This window comes from Clarias gariepinus, chromosome 12 (genome assembly GCF_024256425.1).
Source record: "Clarias gariepinus isolate MV-2021 ecotype Netherlands chromosome 12, CGAR_prim_01v2, whole genome shotgun sequence".
Lineage (NCBI taxonomy): Eukaryota > Metazoa > Chordata > Actinopteri > Siluriformes > Clariidae > Clarias > Clarias gariepinus.
The window spans coordinates 20528313-20551662 of record NC_071111.1 but is presented as its reverse complement, the minus strand read 5'-3'; the positions used below and the strand labels follow the sequence as shown (position 1 = coordinate 20551662).

The window sequence follows — 23350 nt, the reverse complement described above, 5'->3', positions numbered from 1 at the left end:
GAATAAACCCTGGACAGGGTGCCAATCCACTGCAGGACACACTCTCACTGTGGGCAATTGGGAATGCATGTCTTTGGGAGAAAACCAGAGTAACTGGAAGAAACCCAGCAAAAAGAGGGGAGAACACGCAAACTCCATGCACACAGACCGGAGGCTGGAGTTTGCACCCTTGCCCATTCCGGTTTGAGGTGACGGTGTTAACCACTAAGACATGTTTTAATTATGTATCTGGTAAAAGATTTAAATAAAGAATTAAGCATCATGTGGTTTTAAACTCAATAATTAACAGCAACGTTTACAAAAATTTTTTTCCGAACCAAACGCATCCAAAGGTTGAGCACCTAAAACTGTTTTATAAGTAATAATAATAAAAATTAAAAAAAAGCGGAACTGAAAACAACACTCGTGTTGCATGCGGAACGATATTTGTGAAGGACAGGGTCCCGCTTCCTGTAACATGATTATCCGTTCAGTTAAAAAGTCGTTTATATTAGAGTACCACAACATACAGCGGAATTTAACACGTATCACAAATGTTTTAACGTGCGCATAAAATATATATATATATATATATATATATATATATATATATATATATAATACACTACTGTACACTTTAGATTGATGTCGAAGACAACCAATTTAAGCACAGGAGAAAGGCTTGTATTAACCAATCCTAGTACAGTTAGAGTCATATATTAACCAATCAGAGGACAGTAGGCGGGGTTTACCTCTGTAGCCCGTCACTATGGCGCAGTATGTTCAGATAGTCCGCAGGGCCGTGGGCCAAATCACGGGTCACGGAGGCGTCAAGGGGCTTCTAGTGCAATTCTTCAGGTGGGTATGGTTACAGGAGAGTGCTGTAAGTATGTGAAGACTGTAATAAAGGTTTAAAGAAGAAAAATATGGAAGATAAAATGATTAGACAGTGATGACCTCTGCGTATCAGTGTATCAGTTGCTAATTGGCTACAAGCTAAATGGAAGGAGTGTGTCTTGACTCCTGCTCAATGTGTGTGTTTACATACTTATTGAATAATTAGGAAAAGCACCTAAAGAAGGTTAAAACATATATGTATCGCGATTAAGAGATGGATAAACTTGGCAGTCAGTGAGAACTGATCATAAGGTAAACAATGCAGTTAAAGAAGAACTGGTTGTCTTGGTAACAGTCCAGTTCTTATTTCTATTGATCACGTGACGATCACACCTCTATGAGCTTGTTGGACATCCCTTCCAAAAATCAAGGGTATTAATATAGAGTCTCTAGAATCACTTGTCTGTAAAGGCTTTCTACAAGATGTTAGATGCGCGTTGGTATCAAAAAGTTAAGAGACTAGTTTTGTAACACGCCAACTGATGGCACCACAGGGCTGCACCAAGTCCCAGGGAGCACCGACCTTCATAAGTCATTGTGCAAAAGACATTGTTTTGTGTACATCACGAGCTGTGCAATTGGTGCTCTTCTGACCATGTGCGTTACCACGTCTGTGATTTCATCATGGAGTTAGAACAAAGTGTGAAAGTGAAATTCTGCATGAAATTGCAGAACTGCATTCTTTGGGATGCGTCTGATGTCTGGGGACGGTTTCACTCAGATGGTTCGGGCCTCGACTAGTGTTGACAGCTTTTTGTCTGAGGACTTGACAGTTCAAATAGTTCAGGACTGGAATTTCCTACAAGTCTACCTAAGTCTCCAATAACTACCTGGACTCCAGATTAGCATCAATTAACATCAACTTGTATAGCTGAACTGGCTAACACACCTAACAAACAGTATGAATGCAGATCAATTCCTGCTTTCTGTTTCACCCAGATGAGGATGGGTTCCCTGTTGAGTCTGGTTCCTCTCAAGGTTTCTTCCTATTACCATCTCAGGGAGTTTTTCCTTGCCACTGTCGCCCTCGTCTTGCTCACCAGGGACAAACTGACCATTTTGATTCATACACATTCACATTCCATACAAACTTAAATAATTCTTTTAATTGTGTAAAGCTGCTTTGCGACAATGACAATTGTTAAAAGCGCTATGCAAATAAAATTGAATTTAACTGGACAAATATGCCACAGAGACGTTTCACACAATTATGATTCGATGCGTTTTAAGTGGCACATGCATTCAAGAGGGGATGGAAGACGATGAGAGACCTTCCACACCCTCAACCTCTGTCCACGATGTTTTGTTGGAGAACAATTCACAACACTGCCGCCATTGTCAGTGTGTCATACAGAACAGTCCAGGCACGTGTGATTTGGGCATGCTCCATGTCTCTGTCAAGTTCAACCCCAGGCTGCTGACCCAGGAGCAGAGGGAACATTACCTTGAAATCTGCCAAGACCTTCGTCAGCGTGCCTTAACATCTGAAATGCACAGTGCAAACAGTATGAAAGTTGGAGGAGGGATCGTCATTAGACTTTGGGCTTCCCTGTTCCATTCAAGGAGAATGTCAAAGCAAAGCAAAAGGTTTTAGATGCCTGTGCGCTTCAACAGAATTGGCAGTGTGTGCGCCTGAAACAACCTAACCAGATATGGGGAAGGGTGTCCACATAGTTTTGGTGAAATAGTCTATTAGTTATGTTGTGTGTTGCTAAAGTAAGCTCCTGCTGTTGTACTCTCACTAAAAGCTCATACAGCCTAGTTACAGATTTGTATTTTGTGTTTGTTTTTTATTTATTTATTTTTAACAGGGCGAATGATGTGAAGACCGGCGCGCTGGTCGGTATCGACAAATATGGCAACAAGTACTATGAGGACAAGCAACATTATTTTTTCGGTAAGACTCTTTATAAGGGATGTGTGTAAGTATTCACCCCTGTATTTTTTTAGTAGTGATGAAACCTGGAATTAAAGTGACGTGAATCAACGCAAAATGGTCTAAAATTTTGATTATTGCAGAAAATAGGATATTATTGTGGTAGTGTGATGTGGACATGTCGCATAAGACCTGCAGCTGTAATTGGTTCTGTAGACTAGGCTGTTTAGTGTTTTACTAATGCTTGGATACCATAGCAGATACCATAACATTGTCTTAGTACACCAGAGTGATCAGACTTCCTGCTTCATGTCTGAAACAATGGCCTGGAAATTGTTTAATGTCTTAAACATATGGAGTGAGGTCAGGTTATGTCGATTTTCATGGATCAGGCGTTCCACTAGCTGAATGTTCATGGGAACGACTGCAGTGGACCCCGAGCCACCTCGTCCGGGATCATCAAGCACGGATGTACAGCCGTCTTCCAAACATTTCCACCACTGAAATGCTTTACTGCGACTAAGAGTCTCATCACCGTACTGTGCTTTCATTTTTCTGTAAATGTCAGTCGGTTTAACATTGTTATTCAGGAGACATTATCTTAATTCCTGGTTTGACTTGAACACCCCTCAAACATAAAAAATATTTCAGGGGAAAAAAGTAGCAGCTAAAAACCATGTGAAAGGCAAATACTATTTTAAGTACCTTCGTTGCTTTCGTCCAGTCGTTCATGTATTTAAGTAGACAGTGTAGGTAAATTTAATTTTGTACTTCTATATGTTTTTAGTACTTTCAACATGCTTGAATACATGATGTTGATTCCGTGTTCAAGTGTGGTGGACTTTCATATTTGAATCAAACCATGCCCGAGTATGCCATGCAATGCTCAACACCACCTTTTAATTTAGAGTGTTCATGTTATGCAGATGTACCAAATTTGAGGTCAAGTGCGCTGTATCTACGACTTGGCTTGTAGTGTGAAAGCACTCTTAATGTTTAAACTTGATCACCATCTGCCACTTTAATGCTTTAAGTAACTTAAGTTAAGTAACTATATTTTACTGCTGCTACTTTCCTCATGCTTTGTGTTTTTATTTATCTTTTGTATCAACAGAAAAATCCATTAAGACATTTATCACTTGCTTAAAATGGACTTAAAGTTTAAGAAATAGTGCAATTCACATTGCTAATTGTCGTATCAATCGTTACTCTATTTGACTAGAATAGTGCTTCGTTGCAGCTCCACTGTGTATTAACCGGAGCTTTGTTGGGCGTGTGTCTTGCAGGCCGTCACCGGTGGGTCATTTACACCACGGAGATGAACGGCAAGAGAACGCTGTGGGATGTTGACGGCAGCATGGTGCCTGCGGAATGGTAACATGTGACTGATCTCATCTGCAACATCAACACTTTTAGTTCTCGAGAATGTACATTTCATTACTTAATTACATCACATGCTGTATTGCTCTTTGTATTTATCTTTAAATGTATGGAATCTTAATATATAAATTGTAACTTAATTATTTTGCTTATGATGCGTCAATTATAGTTTTGGATATTAAACATAACATGTAGTTCTACAGATAAAGATCTGCTTGAGAATTTATATTACTGCGCCTCTGATGGTCAATGGTTTAATAAACAGCATAGTACAAAAACACCTCCTCACTCAAGGTATTGTGGATCAGTACTCTTTCAGCTAAAGAGATGTCATGTGGATGTGTTTTTCAGGCACCGGTGGCTTCACTGCATGACTGAAGATCCTCCCACCACACATCCTCCAGAGCCCAAGAAGTTTCTGGCGGAAGTCCATCAGATTAACGTGAGCGGATCGTCCGCGTGTTACGTCCCGTACTCCACCACTTCTAAGAAAATCCACGAGTGGGTACCGCCTAAAGCTGGACAGCACTGACACCAAGAGCAACAAAGACATTTGTTGATGTGTCTGAGCTTGTGTAAATTATAACTGGGATTTCTAACTGTAAATGATTAAATCTACAAAAAAACTCATTTCTCTCTGTGTGCACATTTTTTTGCGCTAAAATATTTGTAATTAATGCATTTAAACTAAATCTAAATCCAGTAATACCTAACAAGGTTGGAGAGAGCTGTTAAAGATCTCAGTCCTCTCCGCTACACAGAAAACTGTAAATACGTTTATATTACATTTATCTAAGCTGCATAAAAAAAAAAAAAATTATACCCTGGCTGTTGAATAGGTTTTAAATCCAGAGAAAAAGTTTTTTTTTTTTTGGCTAAAAAAAAAAAAAAAAAAAAAATTCTTGCATTGACTTTTGCAGTATATTTGGCACATCTTATTAAAAGCTCTTATTTATGGTCAGGTCTGAACTTTTGTTAGCGGTATTGGTACCCAGGTTTGGGGCAGAGATTTTTTCTCCACACTTTGAAAGGCAAACTGTGACTTCTGATGAAATTTCTTGTGAATGAAAGCATAAAACTGATTGATGTTTATAAAAGGCCCAGTATGCACAATATGCTGATTAGGCTCTTAATAAGGGAGTGTATGTGTGTGCTTTGTGATATATTGGCACCCTGTCCAAGAGAGAGCTGCAGACTGCTAAAAAGATCAGGTGATTGTTTTATCTATCTGGTTTTAGTGACTCTGTACACGTGACAGCATGTGTTGTACGTGCTGATATGCTTTTCTGCTTATCGCCGTTGTAAATAGTGATTTTTTTCAGTTACTTTAATTTCTTATGTTATTTCATAACTGCACTGCTGGCACATAATTAAATGATTAGACATACCATGAACGTTCAGGTATTCCTAATTAAAGTGGACAGTGAGTGTATGTAACTCATGTTAGAGCACTAAAACAGAAGGTGTGCGATTTCGCAAGATTTAGTGAATTGGAAAGGAAGTGTTCTTCCTCTAGAGGGTAGTGTCTCTCCAGTTTTGGCATTTGCTCTGACTTGGTTTGTCAATTTGCTGAATGGTGCTCATACTTCGGCAGAATGTTGGCATAGTGTTTAATACTGTAGCCTCGCACCTCTAGGGGTGAGGGTTTGATTCTCGCCTTGGGTCATGTTCTTCCTGTGTTCTTGGTGGGTTTCTTCCCGAAGACATGCAAAGTATGCTAATTGGCGCTGCCAAAATGTCTGTTGTATGTGTGGCCAGCAATGGGTTGGAACATATAGTGTTCCCTGCCTAGTGTCCTACGTCCCCCTGGGATAATATCCATCCTTCCTGTATGGGATAAATGGTATAGAAAATGAATGAATGGTCATACTGACAATGTGCAAAACTGAAACATTCTGGACACCAACTTAAGGTTAAAGGGAACACTTAGAGAGAATTGGATAGAATAAAAAAAATAAATAAAAAAAAGCTTATTTAATTCCCTAAATGGGATTTTGGCTTCATTTTCCGATTAGAAAGTATATGTCTGTTTTAGTGTCTTCCTCTCACACTGAGTTGAATGACTGTCTAAGCTTATTAATTATGTATACACACACACACACACACCACAGCATGGTACAGTGGCCCACTGAGAGCCAAGGTTTAACTTTTTAAGCCCCTTTGACAGGGGCATAATATCCTCACACTGTTTTATTATACAGGAAGTGTTGTTTTTATCGTAGTAATAAGCTAGCTAATAGCATACGGGTGCTAACGAGGTCATCTGCCCTCATTTCCAGACACCACTTGGAGTAAATATAGCATATGTTCTAATTAGGTCTCTCTCACTTTCACTCTTACACACATTTACTCATTCCATTATAAAAAAATTTAGTTTCCAGGATACACCACATGGACACAAAGCGATTGAACGTAAATCACTTAAACTAGCTTTTAAGCTAGTAGCTAACTCTTCATCATCAAATCATCATTAAACTTTTCCTAATACCCATTTGCTTCATTTTAGCCACCCACATGATCTTATTTTCTTTTGCACAGTGTACATCACAGGGTAATTCACTATACCTGTACCATGCTTTATTTAGATTTTAATTGTTTAGATTTTATCTCCACTTTATGTAAAGTTAAATTAAAGTCTTAACGCACCGTTAAATGTGCACTTGCATGTTACAGGAACTTACCTGGGAGTTATTGCCATATACTCCATGTTTGGCTCATTAAAGGAGTTCCTGGGAGGCCAGTGTTCCATCATGTCTCCGGATCATGTCTCCGGTGTACCGAGAAAACTTTCTACCTTAAAGGTATCCAAGTACTAGAGATACACTGGGATAAGTGCATTAGTTTAGTAGGGGAGTATATAAAGAGTTTTAACTTTCATAATAGTTATGTTAGTCTGCACATTATTGAATGTCTCGTAGTTTTCCCCACATCATTCTTATTCCACTTTCGATACTTTGTGACACTGCATTAATCAGCCCTTATCATTTCTCTGCCAATAGTGATAGCGTGATAGATATTACATTCAAAACTCCTATTTTACTCCATGCAATGACCTCTGATGACAGATCCAGTAGTCATCATGTTAAATATAAGAATGTTTAAATCTTTTATCTCATTCGCTCATGCTTTGCTGAATTTTCTTCTAGTTCATTACATCATTCATTGTACTGCTTGAGAATATAAACTGCTTAAAGCTGTGTGAAGCTCAAATATGTCAGCTTGTGACACAATGAGAAAACTTGCAAATTTAATAATGAAGTAAAAATATATTAATAGATCATTTTCCTTTTAAATGTATTGCATAACTCTCCGAAGATTACGTGCACTGTGGATGGCACAGTGGCGTTGTCGCTTTGCACCTCTATGGTCTGATTTCGATTCCCACCTTGGGGTCTGTGTGTGTGGAGTTTGCATGTGCTTGGTGGGTTTCCTCCCACAGTCCAAAAACATACAGATTAGGCTGATTGGCATTCTCAAATTGTCCGTAGTGTGTGTGTGCGCGCCCTGCGATGGATTGGATTTCAATCCTTCTCTCTTTTAACCATAATGGAAAATGTGTTTGAATAAATGTGGTTTCTTTAATTTAACTGGGAGATGGTTAATCTACTGTATACAACCTGAATTCTGGAAATGTTGGGACATTTTTAAATTTAAATAGTGATTCTTTTTGTGATTTGTATTTACATTGAAGCATAGAGAGCATGAATGTTTAAACAGAGAACTTTAACGCTTTTATTCACTAAATGACCTTATTTTAAATTTGATGCCTGCTACAGGTCTCATTTGCACGGGGGCTGACAAGGGGCTGAAAAGCAGGACATTTTTTTAAAGATTAATTAATCGACATCAGGTCTGTAACATGAATAGCTATAAAAGCTATTTTGCCGTAAGAGAGAGGCTCTTAGAAGTAAAGGTGGGCAGAGAATCTCCAATCTGTGAAAGCGTGAGTAAAAAGATTGTGAAATACTTTAAAAACAATGTTTCTCAATTTCATGTACAGGGCATGACATCAAGATCTTTGTTGGGTGTCTGTGGTCTTCAGGCCCTCAGACAGCACTACATCACTTATCGCCATGATTGTGTCATGGGCGTTACTGAATGAGCCCAGGAATACGTCCAGAAACCAGTGTAAGTAAACACAATCTGCTGTGCCATCTGCAGATGCCAACTAAAGCTCTATCAAGCAAAAAGCAAGCCATATGTGAACATAGACCAGAAGCATGTCCTGCGGGCCAAGGCTCATTTAAAATGGACTGTTTTAAAGTGGAAAAGTGTTCTATGGTTAGACGAGTCTAAATCACGGACGCCGTGTCCCCCGGGAGGAAGAGAGGGACCTTTTCAGCGTGTTATTAGCATTCAGTTCTAAAGCCAGCATTTCTGATGCTTGCATGTTTTGGAAGGCACTATGAATGCTGAAATGTATATAAAGGTTTTAGAACAACATATGCTCCTCTCCAGACGCCGTTGATTTTAGGGAAGGCCTTGTGTATTTCAGCGGGACAGTGCAAAACCACATACTGCAGCTATAACAGCAGCGAGGCTTCGAAGTAGAAGAGTCAGGGGCTGAATTGGCCTGTGTAAAGTCCAGATCTTTCATGTGTAGAGAACGTTTGGCACATCATTAAATGTAAAATACGTCAAAGACGAGCACAATCTCTTCAGCAGCTGGAAAACTATATCAGGCAAGAATGGGAGCGAATTCCACCAAACACCAAATCTCCAGAAACTCATAACCTCAATGCCCAAACTGATTAAAAATGAAGAGGAGATGCTACACCATGGTAAACATGCACCTGTCCCAACTATTTTGAGACCTGTAGCGGTCTTTAAATTTGAAAGGAGCTCATTTTGTGCATAAAATTGTAAGGTTTCTCAGTTTTTCGCCAGTTTTTTTTCATCAGTTTTAAATGTTTCGTCAATTACCATCAACTGTTATAGCTGACTTTGGGTTACATTCATTTTTTTTGTTGAACTGTTCCTTAAACTACGTTCAAGAACTTCCCTTTTTAAAAGTGTAAATGTTTCAAATTCCACAGAGAAGATCCCCTGTGTTTGTGTGTGTCCGTGTGCGCGTGTGTGTGTTTGTGTGAGACGACATGTCGGAGCAGCCTTTCCGTGAGCCTTTAGACTGTAGCATGCACACAGTGTGATTCTGAGCATGAGGTTCTGTTTGTTCTAGCATCGTAGAGAATTTCCTGTTTTGCCCTGGGCGTTGTCAATGATGTCACTAGTGTAGATAAGATCCATGCTATTTATCAAAAAACAATGACTGGAATGCTTGTTGAACGTTTTTAATATTTTCGGACTTTTCAGGCTGGTTTTTACCCCCACCAACACACACACACACACACACACACACACACACACATGCAGTTTTCTTCATCTATAATTCAAGTGTGTCGGAGACAGGAACCTGAATCATTCATAAAGCGACAGCATGAGCAAAACTAGTGTGTGTGTGTGTGTGTGTGTGTGTGTCAGAGAGTATTATACCATCAGTCAAGAAAAACAGTATCAGTATTTATTCGTTGCATGTTTGTGTGTACGCACTCATACACGTACACACACACATATTTCAGCTCTTTTTATCTCCTCCATCAGAGGAGCTAAAGTTCTGAATGGTGATGTCACACACACTGCAGGAGGGCTCAGTGGGCTGATGGGCCAGAGGTCACTCTCTGGGTCACACTACTTCAATGCTCCTTTTATCGTCTCTCTGTCTTTCTTGCTCTCTCACACACTCACATGCTTTCTTCTTGCTGTCTTTTGCTCCATAAATGAATGGATCGTCCGTACCAGGGTGGCTCGTAACACAATAAATTAAATCCTTTTGTTAATAAAAAAGGAAACATACAGAAAATTCAAGGATTCGGTTTAACATTCAGTACACGGAAACAACTAATAATAAATAATGAAGATGACATGATGTGCATGAAATGGATGTGCATTAGTAAGGAGTGCAGCTTCATCAGGTGGATGTGTGAATCCAGCGAAAGCACAGAAGCCAGCAGGAGTAGTGTGGAGCGGTAATGACTCATATGAATGCCATCAGAATGAGCAGAGCATATTTAGCACAGTGATAAAGTATCGAGGAGAATTTGTGCGAACATGTGAAAGACCCAGGGGCATCGCAGTTTGAGTTTTGTCATGACAGAAGGAAATAACGTGTTTCTCTGTGCTGTGTAAAGAAAAATGGATGCCCCACCTTTTTTAAAAAAAAATGCACAAAAGAAGTGATTAATCTTCTTGTGGTCTGAGGGTGTATCTGGTGGTGGAACATCTCACTGAAGAAGCGTTTGGACCGATACTTTAAGGAAGGTGAGAGTTTCTTAAATACAGTAGATGAGACATGGTTTCATCATAATAAGCCTGAGAGTAAACGGCAGAGTGTGGAACGTAAAAACATCCTCTGAGAAAACGTTCAAAACTCAACCATCAGCTGGATGTATAATGTATTTGTCCTTTTCTTGATTAAGTTACTTAAAATAAATTCTATAGCCATACTGTATTACGCAGATCATTTTTGACACAGCCTTACTGTATATTGATCAGCTGTCCAAAAACTTTCTATCCAATAAAACTGTTTAATGTTGCATATACTTTTTTCCTGTAAAACTATAAAGTTTTTATAAATGCCACTTGCATCGTATATATATTGGCCTGTGACTGAGCAAAGGCCAGTCTGTCTGGTTTGATCCCACAGAAAAGCTAATGCAGCATAAATTTCTGAAAAAAGTCTATGAAAGAAGAGCAACAGAATGTCCAGTGCATCCCAGCTTGCTGCGTACGGGGCTTGGCAGTTGCAGAGGTTTAGGCTGTCGATCTAGTCTCCAAATTCCCAGATCTCAATCTGACCGAGCATTCATGGAATGCACCAGACAAACAAGTCTGATTAATGAAGGCTCCACTTTGCGACCCACAACACCCAAAGAATCCTCTACCAACGCCCTGGTTCCAGACACCACAGCACACACTCAGGGGCCAGAGCCTGCCAGGTGGCTCAAGGGCGGCACCTACACAATATCGGGCATGATGTTAGGGCTGTTCGGGGTCTGTATAGTATGCTGTAATGTCCTGTTCTTTTGCCTTTTTATCATGGCCAGCATTTTCTTGTCTTTTCTGTGGGATAAGACCACATGGCCAATGTTGAACAAGAAAAATTACCTTATGTGTTTTATAGCTACAGAGTAATTCCACTTCGTCACACGCCCCTTTATCACACACACAAAAGGCTGTACTGGGTTAGGCCTGGCCTCTGGCTGCCGACGTGCTCCTGTTAAACCCCCCCTAACTTCGGATTTTAATGGATATGGATCGTTGATGTCGAAGCTTTCAGCACAGCAACAGCAGTGGAATAGAAATATAAAGGAAAAAGCGCATCAGGAATGTGAATGAAGTGCCTGATATAACCTGGTCAGTCTGTAGACACTCAACTGTTAATGGAATTCCATATGGGCTTTATATAACACCACCATCTCTCGAATTCCCCCCACACACACCATCTGATGTATTTTGTACACGTATCTGGCCATATGAATCAAAATGTTCTCTGTTGCTATCCTCCATTCAATGTGCAACCATAAATTAGATTTTTTTAAATCAGATTTCCCCCTCGATATTTTGAAACCTGTGCCGGTCTGTTAAACAGAAAGAGCTGCATACAGCTTGATACAGTTTTACAAACTTTATATATTGAAGTTTAGACATAAACTTAATATGTGTCTGATTAGTCACATGATTAAGATTTTTTTTCACAGAAGTCATTTATACTCATGTGGCTTTTTCTTTTTTTCTTTTATCATATGCTTCATTTATTTTCACATGACTTTACATTAATCAAATGCACCTCATGTGATGTTTATGTTATAATCACACGCAAAGTGTATATAGAAGTAAAATAAAATTTTTCATTGAACATATCACTGTGTTACTGTCTACTAAAAATTTAAATAAAGTAGAGCTTTTACACATAGAGTTCAAAATTGGGAAGAAGGAAGGTGTGCAGGTGTTTCACATAGGTGTTTTTCTATAATCATGATTTCTTAATAATTCTGCTTAAGTGAAGTGACATGAAGCAGTACGCAGATTTGCAATGCAAGTTGCTTCTTGTAGTGTATTCTGCTATCCTTCACAATAACAATAACTCCATTTATTTCTTTATATAATCCCCTCCTACACTAATGCACTTATCCCAGCATTTCACTAGTGCTTAGATACCATCAAGGTAGAACGTTTTCTCATTATGCTGGAGCCATGATAGGATTTCCTGCTTTACGTCTGAAACGCTGGCCTCCCAGGAACTCCATTAGTGGCCCAACATGTGGAAATGACTTGAAACGAGGTTAGGACTATACGGGGGATGTGGCAGTAACTCCCAGCTGAGTTCCTGTAATGTTTAATTGGTGACTGTGAATGATAGTGTGTACCGTGAGTCCGCGGTTAATTTTCAAGGATGGGCTACGAAGGGGCTTTGAGCCACCTCGGCTTGAATTCCTGAACGCAAAGCCTCTTTTAAATGGTTTGCACCATGCAGATGTTTAATTGCGAGTTAAAGTCTCATCATCATACTGTGCTTGAAGTCTTTTAAAAAAGCTTTCGCCACAAGCCCCGGTTTAACTTGACGACCCCTCATAATTTAACAGACTTCATGCCTTCTAGTTAGCAAAAGGTGATGTCTTATTTTATACAAACATTGCATCTCACTGCATCAAGTCTTGAGGTAGAGCTGGGGAGCGCATCCTCCAGTTAAAACTGCAGTCAATTGGCTTATCCATCTTCATGAGCACATGAATAGCTATTTCATTAAATAGTTTGTTTAGCATCAGAAAGTCACAGCAGATGAATCGGTACTTGTTTGAAAGCTAATGACTAGATGTTAAGCTGAGCCCATTAAATTGATGAGCCCATTAGCATCAATTCATATGGCACAGAGGAACTTTGTGGTTTGTAATGAGTGCTGTGGCCTATTTTTTATTTATTTATTTTTTATTCAATTTTTTAATAGAACTCATGTAGAGAATAAATACCCACAAATAATACGTCAGTGTACTCTTGGATTACAGTTACTCCAGTATTTTCTACCCTTGTTTTTTTTCTACCCAATTGTGCCACTATTTTTTTTTAACTAATGATTTTTTTTTTCTGTAAAACGTTGATCAATCAAAGTCATTATTCAGTATTAAAAAAGAAAAGCCAGCCATCAGTACAAAAAAATGCACCAAAAAATAAAGCACTCAAACATCAATAAAGTTAATGCTCTCTAACACGTTAGAGATTTTGTGTTATTCGGCATGAATGAGTCTGTTAAATGTTTTTAGACGAGTAGTGTTAAATCGAATCTAAATGGCAGCAAAATGTCATTGCTTTTTGTTAGACTCAGTTTTGCATTAATTAGTAAAAGTAATTGAATGTAGCCCAGGAGAGCACACTGACCTGTATCTGACTATGTGAAAGTGGGGTTAGAAATAATATTTAGCGCAGGTTATTCTTTGAAAAACCAAACAGCAGAGACAGGAAGTTTTTCAGGAAATCTGGGGGAACAAACAGGGATATTCAGTTACGAAGAATATTTGTGTGTATGAGATATAATAATAAAATATGGACATAAAAGCTTTATAACAAGCTTGCTACCACAACTATCTATTTTTAAAATGTATATATAAGACATTATCCAATCAGTCAATCATGTAACAGTAGCACGATGCATAATATTGTGCAAATACAGGTTAAATGCTAGAGTTAAAGTTTATATTATATATCAGAATGGGGGGAAATGTGATCTCTGTGAATCTGACCACGGCATGGTCATTGGTGCCAAAAAGTCCATTCTGAGTTGCACTCATTGCAGCCAAGAAAAGGAATCTCGGATTACTGCGAGCACAGGATCACCTTAACTAGACAGCTGTATCTCCCTTGATCTGATTAATAATTCCTTTGAATTTCGTTATGTGGAGATGATTTGGACAAAATTTTAGAAGGGTTAAAAACTGTTTTCAGAGTGCTATATCAAAGTGTATTCCTGGAAAGTTGACTGAAAGGAAAAGAGTGTGGAAGGAAAAGGTGCACAAACAACAGGGATGACCACAGCCTTATAAAAGATGAAGCAAGTGAAACAAAGCCAATTTAAGAACTTGGGAGAATTTCCCAATGTGAAATGGAGTTAGGCTGGAGTCAGTGCATCAGGAGCCACCATGCACAGGTGTCTTCAGGAAATTAGCTACAATTGTTGCTTGAAAAGGAAATCAGCATTATCACAGTGCCAAAACTACAACTAACTATTTTGTTGACCATGATATTACTGTGCATGACCGGTCAGCAAACTCACCAAACCTGAACCCCATAAAGAATGTATGGGCTATTTTCAAGATAACCAGGAGAAACACCAGACCCAACAATACAGATGAGCTGAAGGCTGCTATCAAAGCAACCTGGTCTTCAGTAACGCCTCAGCAGCGCCACAGACTGATCGGCTTCTTGCCATGCCACATTGATGCAGCACTTCATGCCTACAAAGAGCTTACAACCAAAAAAAGGCTTGAAAATGTTTACTTTACATGTAATAAATCTAGAATATATGAGGGTTTTACTCACTCACTCACACATCGTCCATACTGCTTTGTCCAGTATACAGGATGGTCTGGAGCCTATCCCAGGAGACTTAGGGCATAAAGCAGGGTACGTGCTGGACCCATCTTTGGCCCGTGGGTGGCAACCGGAGTACCCGGAGGAAACTCACCAAGCACAGGGACCTATGGCAGGAATCGAACCTGGACCCTGGAGGTGCAAGGCAACAGTGCAACCACTAAGCCACTTTGCCGCTCTATGAGTGTTTCACAGTTAAATTACATTTTAAAAGGAAATTACCTTTTCCATAATATCTGATTTTTTTAAAATGCACTGTAGATAAATAAAAACAAAGCTGTACATAAAATCAGGCATATAAAAACTGAGCATCATATGTCATAGGAAATGAAATATACACTATATTTCCGAATGTATTCACTCACACATTAACATCAGAGAGCACAGTTTGGATCCGGGTTTGCACGATGGTTAACACGTACTGTAGCTATACAGTATGTCTCCTTTAATTACTATCCACTGTAGTGATAAAGAGTAAAAGGTTAAGCAGTAATACATAACATGTCACTCAACCTGGCTGCTGGACTTGGGGTGGTGCCTCTCCAAGAGACAAACAGAAGTTTTGTCAGAATAGTCATGTTATTAAGCTTGAAAAAGATTAGAAAGAAAATGTAGCGTAGGCTAGTTTAGGCGTGTTGAACAAACTCTTTAGACATCTCGCATTTTCATCAGTTTAGGTTTTTTTGGTCTTTCTTCCTCCACAGGTTTATCTGCTTTATCTGTAGCGCAACAAAGTCTGCTTTCGTCTTTGTTTGTGAGTGTGTGTACATGCGTGCTATTGTGCTTTGTTTATTGTGCTTCATTTGTCAAGCTTTAGTGATGCATGCTATGCAAGATGATCTATGTGCCAAAATTTTTTTTTTTTTTTTAGGTTCACTCGACTCATCCTTTCATCGTCACTACATTACACAGCACTACAATGCGTCATCTATGAAATGACTATTAAAAATATATTGGGGCAGTCACAGTGATGGGGCCAGGGGGCTAAAACTAGCCTTCTAAACATTCGGCACACAGCATTCGCTGAAATTGAAAATGGGTTTTCAAGGCAAAATATGTCCTCTTTCTCAGACTAATTGTGTTCTAGATCTCATACGTCTCTGTATTTAACTGCTCTGGTGATTAGCATTAGCACTAGCATCATCTGAGAGTTCATTATCTACACTGTGCCAAGTGTAACCCAATGATTCATGACAGGAAAAAGGATTTCGACTCATGAGAAGGCAATAAACAATAATTTAGGCATGAATGGGTCCGGTTAGAAGGCTGTTGCTGTGATGGTGTAATAAACCTGAAGGGTAAAAAGGTCAAATGTTGACAAGTTTATTGAGAGGAGGGAAGAGGGGCATAAAATACTTTTAGCATATAATTTAAAGAAACTGTAAAACCAGTTCATAGTTTAGAAAGTTTATATTCAGTATTGTTTATGTGGTTTGTTTTGTTTTAAGCACTTCATGTTCATTATTATTCCATTCAGGTGAATTTACAGAATATTTCTGCACAAAAATGTAAAGTGTGTGTGGGGTCCCATGATGGATTGGCACCCTGTCCAGGGTGTACCCTGCCCCATGTCCTAAGTCTCCTGGGGCTCAGGCTCTCGGTAACTCTGTATACAGAAAAAAGCAGTATAGACGATGAGTGAGTTAATGAGAGAGTTTTAACTTTTGTTATAAAGACAGTATTCATAAAGCCTTAAAACTAAACTGTAGTTTTTAACGGTAGCAGATAGTAAATGGGACACTTGCACAGGAACTGAAACTGTATTAAAGGTTCAGTGGCTCTCGAATAGTTGTTAAAAGTAGCACGTAGCGGGAGTAGCTCAGAGGTTAAATGGTTAAGTGGATCATGGGAAACGCACAGGTTCAAAGCACCATTAAACTACCATTGTTGGCTTTTTGACCAAGGAGTTAAACCTTCAACAGCTCAGATGTATAATAAGATAGATGTAAGTCGCTCTGGGTAAAGGCGACTGCCATATGTCATAAATGTATTTATTAATAATTTTTTGTATTTAAATCCCCAGTAGATATGTTGCCAAAACATAAAAAGAAGCAATTCATGGAGACACAAATACTCCAACCGTGGCATTCCTAAGCTACTTCCTATAATATCCCATAATAGAACCTGACAGCCAGAACTGCTTGATTTGTGTCTGGGTGGAAATTTGGACCCCTGCATATCATACATCATCAAGCCCCAACCTTAGGCAGAAAGAAGGTCTGGCCAGCATCATTGTGTTGGGAAGTAAGGAGCATAATTAGATGAGGAGGATATCCATTTCAATACATGTGCACTAATATTCTGATCGGGGAAGAGGACATAACCATAAGATGTAGTGGTGTTGCACAGCTTAATGTGCGACTTGATGGGAAAAAGGATTTTTGATCTGCTGTCATACACCAGATTAATCCTTCCACCTGTCTGCACAACGACGCTTCACTTTAATCTTCCAATTTTTCTTTTTAAAGATTTGACCTTTTTAACTTGCTTTCATGTCTTTTTTATTCTGAAATTTCCCTTCAGCCAAAATGCACCCTTTTCACCAACCTTTTAAATCAACATTTATTAGATTTAATTTAATGCATCCCTTGATTTGTGTGCAATTTTATTTCCTGCCCACTAACAGTTATTTTTATTTTTAGCTTGATGGTATTTCCTAAACTAGCAATCTGGTATGAGGAGATATTTTTAATAGCCTACAGAGCACTTTTGTTTAAGGGTGTCTGTTAAATCAAATTTTATATCCAGTTTATCCACCAAGAAATGTGAGGTCTGATCTAATTCGGGACAATTTAGGATAATTTAGCTCAGAGGCAAGGAAAGCTTAAAGCCTCCACCCTTGTGCAGACTGCCTGTCAAATCTTTACACAGGTTCTTTGGTCTTTTAATGTTGTAGGTTCTGACACTGTATGACACACTGGACGGAAGGCAAAACTTATAAAGATGCTGAAAATGTGTGTGAGAGTGTACTATGGTAAGAACATATTATTATATACCACAAGAATACCATGGTAAATAGGACTTTATAGAGTATAGGGTACCAGGGTAGGTACCTTGACACTTCAGTGGGTACCATGGAAGTTCTATGTTATGTGCCACCATATTTTGGCATGCATGTATCTAATATGGTACATTTTTACATACTGTACAATATTAAATATCTTAGTACATACTACTGGTATATGAGGACTTTTATGCTAGGCTGGACAGTAAGGAGGGAGAGGTGGATCTGGATGTGCAGCAGGTTAGAGTGATTTAATAGAGATAGAAATGTACTAACAGATGCCAGGAGGGTGATGAGAAGATGTAAGGAGTACTTAAAATGAATGAGGAAAATTAAAAAGAACAAAGAGTAGAAGAGGTGACTGTTGTGGAGCAGCAAATATTAGTACAAGTGAGGTGAGAAGGACATTGAAGAGGATGAAGAGTGTAAAGGCTGTTGGTTCTGATGACATACCTGTGGAGGTATGGAAGAGCTTAGGAGAGGTGGCAGTAGAGTTTCCAACTAGTTTGTTTAACAAGATCTTGGAGAGTGAGAGGATTCCAGAAGAATGAAAGAGAAGTGTATTGGTGCTGATTTTTATGAACAAGGGAGATGTGCAGAGCTGTGGCAATTTCAGAGGCATAAAGCTAATGAGCCATACAGTGAAGCTGTGGAAAAGAGTAGTGGAAGCTAGGTTAAGGGCAGAGGTGAGCATTTGTGAACAGCAATATGGTTTCATTCCTAGAAAAAGTACATCAGATGCAGTATTTGCTTTAAGGATGCTGATGGAGAAGTGCAGACAAGGTACTAAAGAGTTGCATTGTGTCTTTGTAGATTTAGAGAAAGCGTATGACAGGGTGCCGAGAGAGGAGCTGTGGTGTTGTATGAGGAAGTCTGGAGTGGCAGAGAAGTATGTTAGAGTGGTGCATGACATGTATGAGAGCGCTAAGACAGTGGTGAGATGTGCTGTAGGTGTGACAGAAGAGTTCAAGGTGGAGGTGGGTCTGCATCAAGGATCGGCTCTAAGCCCCTTTTTGTTTGCTCTGGTGATAGACAGGATGACAGATGAGGTTAGACAGGAGTCTCCATGGACTATGATGTTTGCTGATGATGTTGTGCTTTGTAGCAAAAGCAGGGAACAGGTGAAGGAAAATTTTAAGAGGTGATTTTAAGACGGAATACATGTGTGTAAATGAGAGGGACCCAAGTGGAACGGTGATGCTACAGGGAGCAGAGGTAAAGAAGGTGCAGGACTTTAAGTACTTAGGGTCAACGGTCAAGAGCAACGGTGAGTGTGGAAAAGAGGTAAAGAGAAAAGTGTCAGGTGTGTTGTGCGATAAAAGAGTATCTGCGAGAATAAAAGAAAAGGTGTACAGGACAGTGGTGAGACCAGCAATGCTCTACAGCTTAAAGACAGTGGCACGAAGAAAAGACAGGAGGTTGGAGGTAGCAGAGCTGAAGATGTTGAGGTTCTCTTTGGGAGTGACAAGGATGGACAGAATCAAGAATGAGTTCATCAGAGGGACAACCCATATTAGATGTTTTGAAGATAAAGTCAGAGAGGCCAGATTGAGGTGGTTTGGACATGTTCAGAGGAGAGATTGTGAAAATACCGGTAGAAGGATGCTGAGGTTGGAACTGCCAGGCAGGAGGTCTAGAGGAAGACCAAAGAGGAGATTTATGGATGCAGTGAGAGAGGACATAAAGTTAGTTGGTGTGAGAGAAGAGGATGCAGAGGATAGGGTTAGATGAAGGCAAATGATTTGCTGTGGCGACCCCTAAAAGGGAACAACATACTACTAGGTATAGTACAGTCAGTTCCAAATTATTATATATAATGTTTAAAAATTGATTACCAATTAATTGTTACATACATACAGTGGTAGATTATGGTACATAAACAGGTGCAGATGTAATGATTTATAGTACTATGCAAAAGTCTTGAGCCTCTCTTTTCTGCATATTTTGCTTCCAAAGAGGCAGACTTTCTTGTATTTTTGAAAGTAGTCTTTAGGAATAGTTCACCTTAAAATACTTTTTTACCTCTCATTTTTCAAAACCTTTCAAGGTTTTGGCTCTCATTTTCAGTCCGGTCGCTGTACCTGAACAGTTTCAAAGAAATAGTTTTGTTGCTTAAGCTATACAGTGACCTATGAATCATTCAAACATAAAAACACATTTTACTTAAGGCATGAACTTGGTGCAGATGATGACAGATGATCAGACCAGTGCTTAGAATAAGGGTGAATGCTAAATGTTGGTTGGTTGAAACAAATGAGGGGCTAAATGAGGTTGCTGCTGAGGGTGTTACATAAACCTTTTACATACCTTTTTTTGTTGAATCCTCAGGCAGTTTGCAGCCTGTCACAGTAAAAGAAACGGTTTCATTTCTTTCATTTAATCTACATAAACCATCAGCAATTAAATACCAATGAACTGTCAAAAATCCGACTATAGGACTAACATGGTAAGATTTCTGATGGGACAGTATCTTATAGGTGGTGGTTTGAGTCACAGTCTACATCTGCATCAGACATTTGACAAGAGTGTGTGATGATTCAGACATGCAGCTTGCATGAGACTGAACTGGAGGCTTTAAGCATCCCTCACTTACAGTATATTAGTTTCTGGGCGTGTGTGGTAATTTATAGCCCCTTAGTATAATACAATAAATATATACATATATATATACTGTTTAGATATACAAAATATATAATATATACTGTATATACAGTATACATAGCTCAGCTCTTTAGTTCCAGTGAAAGGAACTCTTAATGCTTGAGCATACCAAGACATTTTAGACAATTTCATGTCCCCAACTTTGTGGGGACATTTTGGAAAAGGCTCCATCATGTTTCAACATGATTTTGCATCAGTGCACAAAGCAAGATCCATGAAGACATGGATGAGCGAGTTTGGTGTGGAAGAACTTGACTGGCCTGCACAGAGTGCTGACCTCAACCCGATATAAAACCATTTGGGATTAATTAGAGTGGAGACTGCAAGCCAGGCCTTCTCATTCAACATTAGTATCTGACCTTACAAAGGTGCTCCTGGAATGGTCAAAATGTCCTATAAACAAACTCCTTTTATCCGAAACCTTGTGGAAAAACCTTCCTAGCAGAGTTGAAGCTGTTATAGCTGTAAAGGGTGTGCCAACATCATATTAAACCCTGTGGGTTAAGAATTGGATGTTACTCACGTTCATATGCATGTCGAGGCAGGTGAGTGGATACTAATATATTAGCAATATTGTATATAAAACACTGTAAGTCAGATCAAGAGATGTCTTGTACTTGTTTTTTTTCCACTCTTCTCATCTAAGAGACTTGTAAGCTCATGGGGTTATTAGTGCAGCAATTCAGATCAAAGGATTTGTGCTGTGAGATTAGATTGCTCTGTCGATGTACCACTCTACACACCCAAGAACCAAATGTTCACTTGATGCCCAAAAAAAATTAATTATTATCTGTTTTCCAGGCTCCATCTGCTTGGGACATTTCAGATTTGGTCTAATTTCATCCATGCCAAGCCATCCTATATCTGATTTGATACATGAGTTTATTACGCTGTCCCTGTTGATGAGAACATGTCCCACTGAAGAGACCGAGAAACTGGTAGATAAAAGCAGCTAAATTCAGTATGAAAGATGAGTTTTGGCTGTAGATAGATTTTTTAATCTCTTTGTGCTTTAAAAATTCACTAAAGCCTTGAAAGTGTTTCTCCACTGAAACATTAATGTCCTTGGAAACCATTGTGTCTATCTGTTGTGTGAAGCTATCAGATTCCATGATTGTTCTCTATTTTCCTAGTGAGGCACAGTGACACTGTATATATAGCACTGTTTCAGTCAGACTGATACAAGTGATATAAAACATATGTAGAGTGATAAAACCTGGGATGCATGAGATGTTTTCGGTGTGGAGATTTTTATAGTCTTTAGGATGTTCTTGCATATATGACCTGTGGATTTGCAGTGCTTCTGAACATCACGCAAAGAATCAGACTTGATACAGATTGAGATTGCTACAGTAGAGGAGAAAAAGGCTGACATTATGCTAGTCTGGATGGAGAAGTTACTGAATTTACCTGCAACCTTGCATCATTTACAGGAAAGTTGACTCATTTCACCTGAACTTACAGGTAAGTGCTTACTAATTCGCTGTGGTGAGTCTTAAGTTATTATGCACATTTTAGGGTGCTTTCTGCCCTAACACATCCATTTAACCCTCAGGGTAAAAGGTTCCGGAAGAACTCATCCCATGAGTTGGATTTGTTAGAGACAGAAAACCACTAAGCTGTCTAGTGCCAGTGATCATTTGGTCTGCTGGATAAATATTTGATGCTGTTAAAGAATGCCATGAGTTTCTCACATCAACATCTCATATGTAAAACTCTGCAAAGTAAGCACATGGTCGAAACCTTTTCCAGCGAGATAAAAAAATGTTCTTGTAGGGCATATAGAAATTTAATTACAGCCTTTTCACAGTTTTTCAGTTGAATGTTGTTTCAAGTTGCTTTTTTTCCATAATTTTAAAAAAGGAAGACATCCACACAGCCTGAGAAATTTACAATGTAAAAAAAACTGACAAAAGGTTGTCAAGATGTCATCAGATTTTTTTTATTTTTTATTTTTACAATTTTGACACAAAACTGGAGGTAGTTGCTGGTTTTGTGTTATTACCCATCATGTACTCATTCATTCTATAAACCAGTTATAAACTATTCTCAAGTTTCCATCAATGACACAATAAACATTTCAGAGCAAGATATAATTCCTGGGTCAAATAAAGTTCATGATATTATATATTTTATATATTTAATAATAATTTATACGGCTCTGGTTCTCTGCTTGATTGTCTGCAATTGCAATTTCATTTAAATGTGTTCCCCCTTGTAAATGTAAGTTTCTTGACAAAATATACCAGACTGTTTAATGTAATCTTCAAGTCGGTCTTGTGTTGTATCTTACATTCGTTTAAGTGATTTAAGAAATACAAATTAGGAAAGACCATTAAATTAGAAAGTGTGTCAAACTTTTGCCTGGTAGTGTCGGTACAGTGTCGGTATGTTTGCATTTGAATTAGTAAAGTGTTGCAGTTCTGCAGGTGGTGGGATCTAAACCAATCACACAGTACAACATCCCTGTGTGGTTGGAGACTAATTGGGATACAGTGGTACCTCGGCGGTAACAAATGCACTGCTTCACGAAATTTTACCTTAAAAACTGAAATTTTGCAAGGGATTTGTCTTGGGATACGAAGCATCTTCGTCACACGTGCAAATGAACCGAGCCGGACCAAATGCGGGCTAAGTTGTGCAGAAGTCTGGAAGCCGTTTAAAACTTGTTTACGTCAGTGGATAGCCAAACAAAGCATGTTTAAAATTTTTTTTTTTTTTTTGCTTTTTGTGCATTATTTATTGAAGACATTGCACCATGTTAGCGGGGACGATAGCAAGAAGAAAAGGGAGCTATTTTAAATTTTGTTTTTAAAGCAGCTGGTGCCAAAAGGAATAATAAATTAAGTGAGGTTTAATGTTTATTTATTTCATATTCAATTTATTTACATGTCTTTTTTATGTTTTAATTG

General features: G+C 38.8%; 1 protein-coding gene across 1 annotated transcript; it reads left to right on the top strand.

Annotated features, from left to right (window-relative positions):
- Nucleotides 1-732: 732 nt before the first annotated feature.
- On the top strand, nt 733-4762 carry ndufa12 (NADH:ubiquinone oxidoreductase subunit A12). Its single transcript, XM_053508262.1, has 4 exons — nt 733-837; nt 2688-2773; nt 4039-4126; nt 4484-4762. The coding sequence occupies exons 1-4, from the start codon at nt 749-751 to the stop codon at nt 4662-4664; spliced, it is 444 nt and encodes a 147-aa protein (XP_053364237.1). The 5' UTR covers nt 733-748; the 3' UTR covers nt 4665-4762.
- Nucleotides 4763-23350: the final 18588 nt, after the last annotated feature.

Excerpts from the sequence above, each read along its gene's own strand:
- ndufa12 (XM_053508262.1), top strand. The coding sequence starts at position 749 with ATGGCGCAGTATGTTCAGATAGTCCGCAGGGCCGTGGGCCAAATCACG. Across the intron at positions 838-2,687 it reads CTTCTAGTGCAATTCTTCAG|GGCGAATGATGTGAAGACCG; the intron begins GTGGGTATGGTT and ends TATTTTTAACAG. Across the intron at positions 4,127-4,483 it reads AGCATGGTGCCTGCGGAATG|GCACCGGTGGCTTCACTGCA; the intron begins GTAACATGTGAC and ends TGTGTTTTTCAG.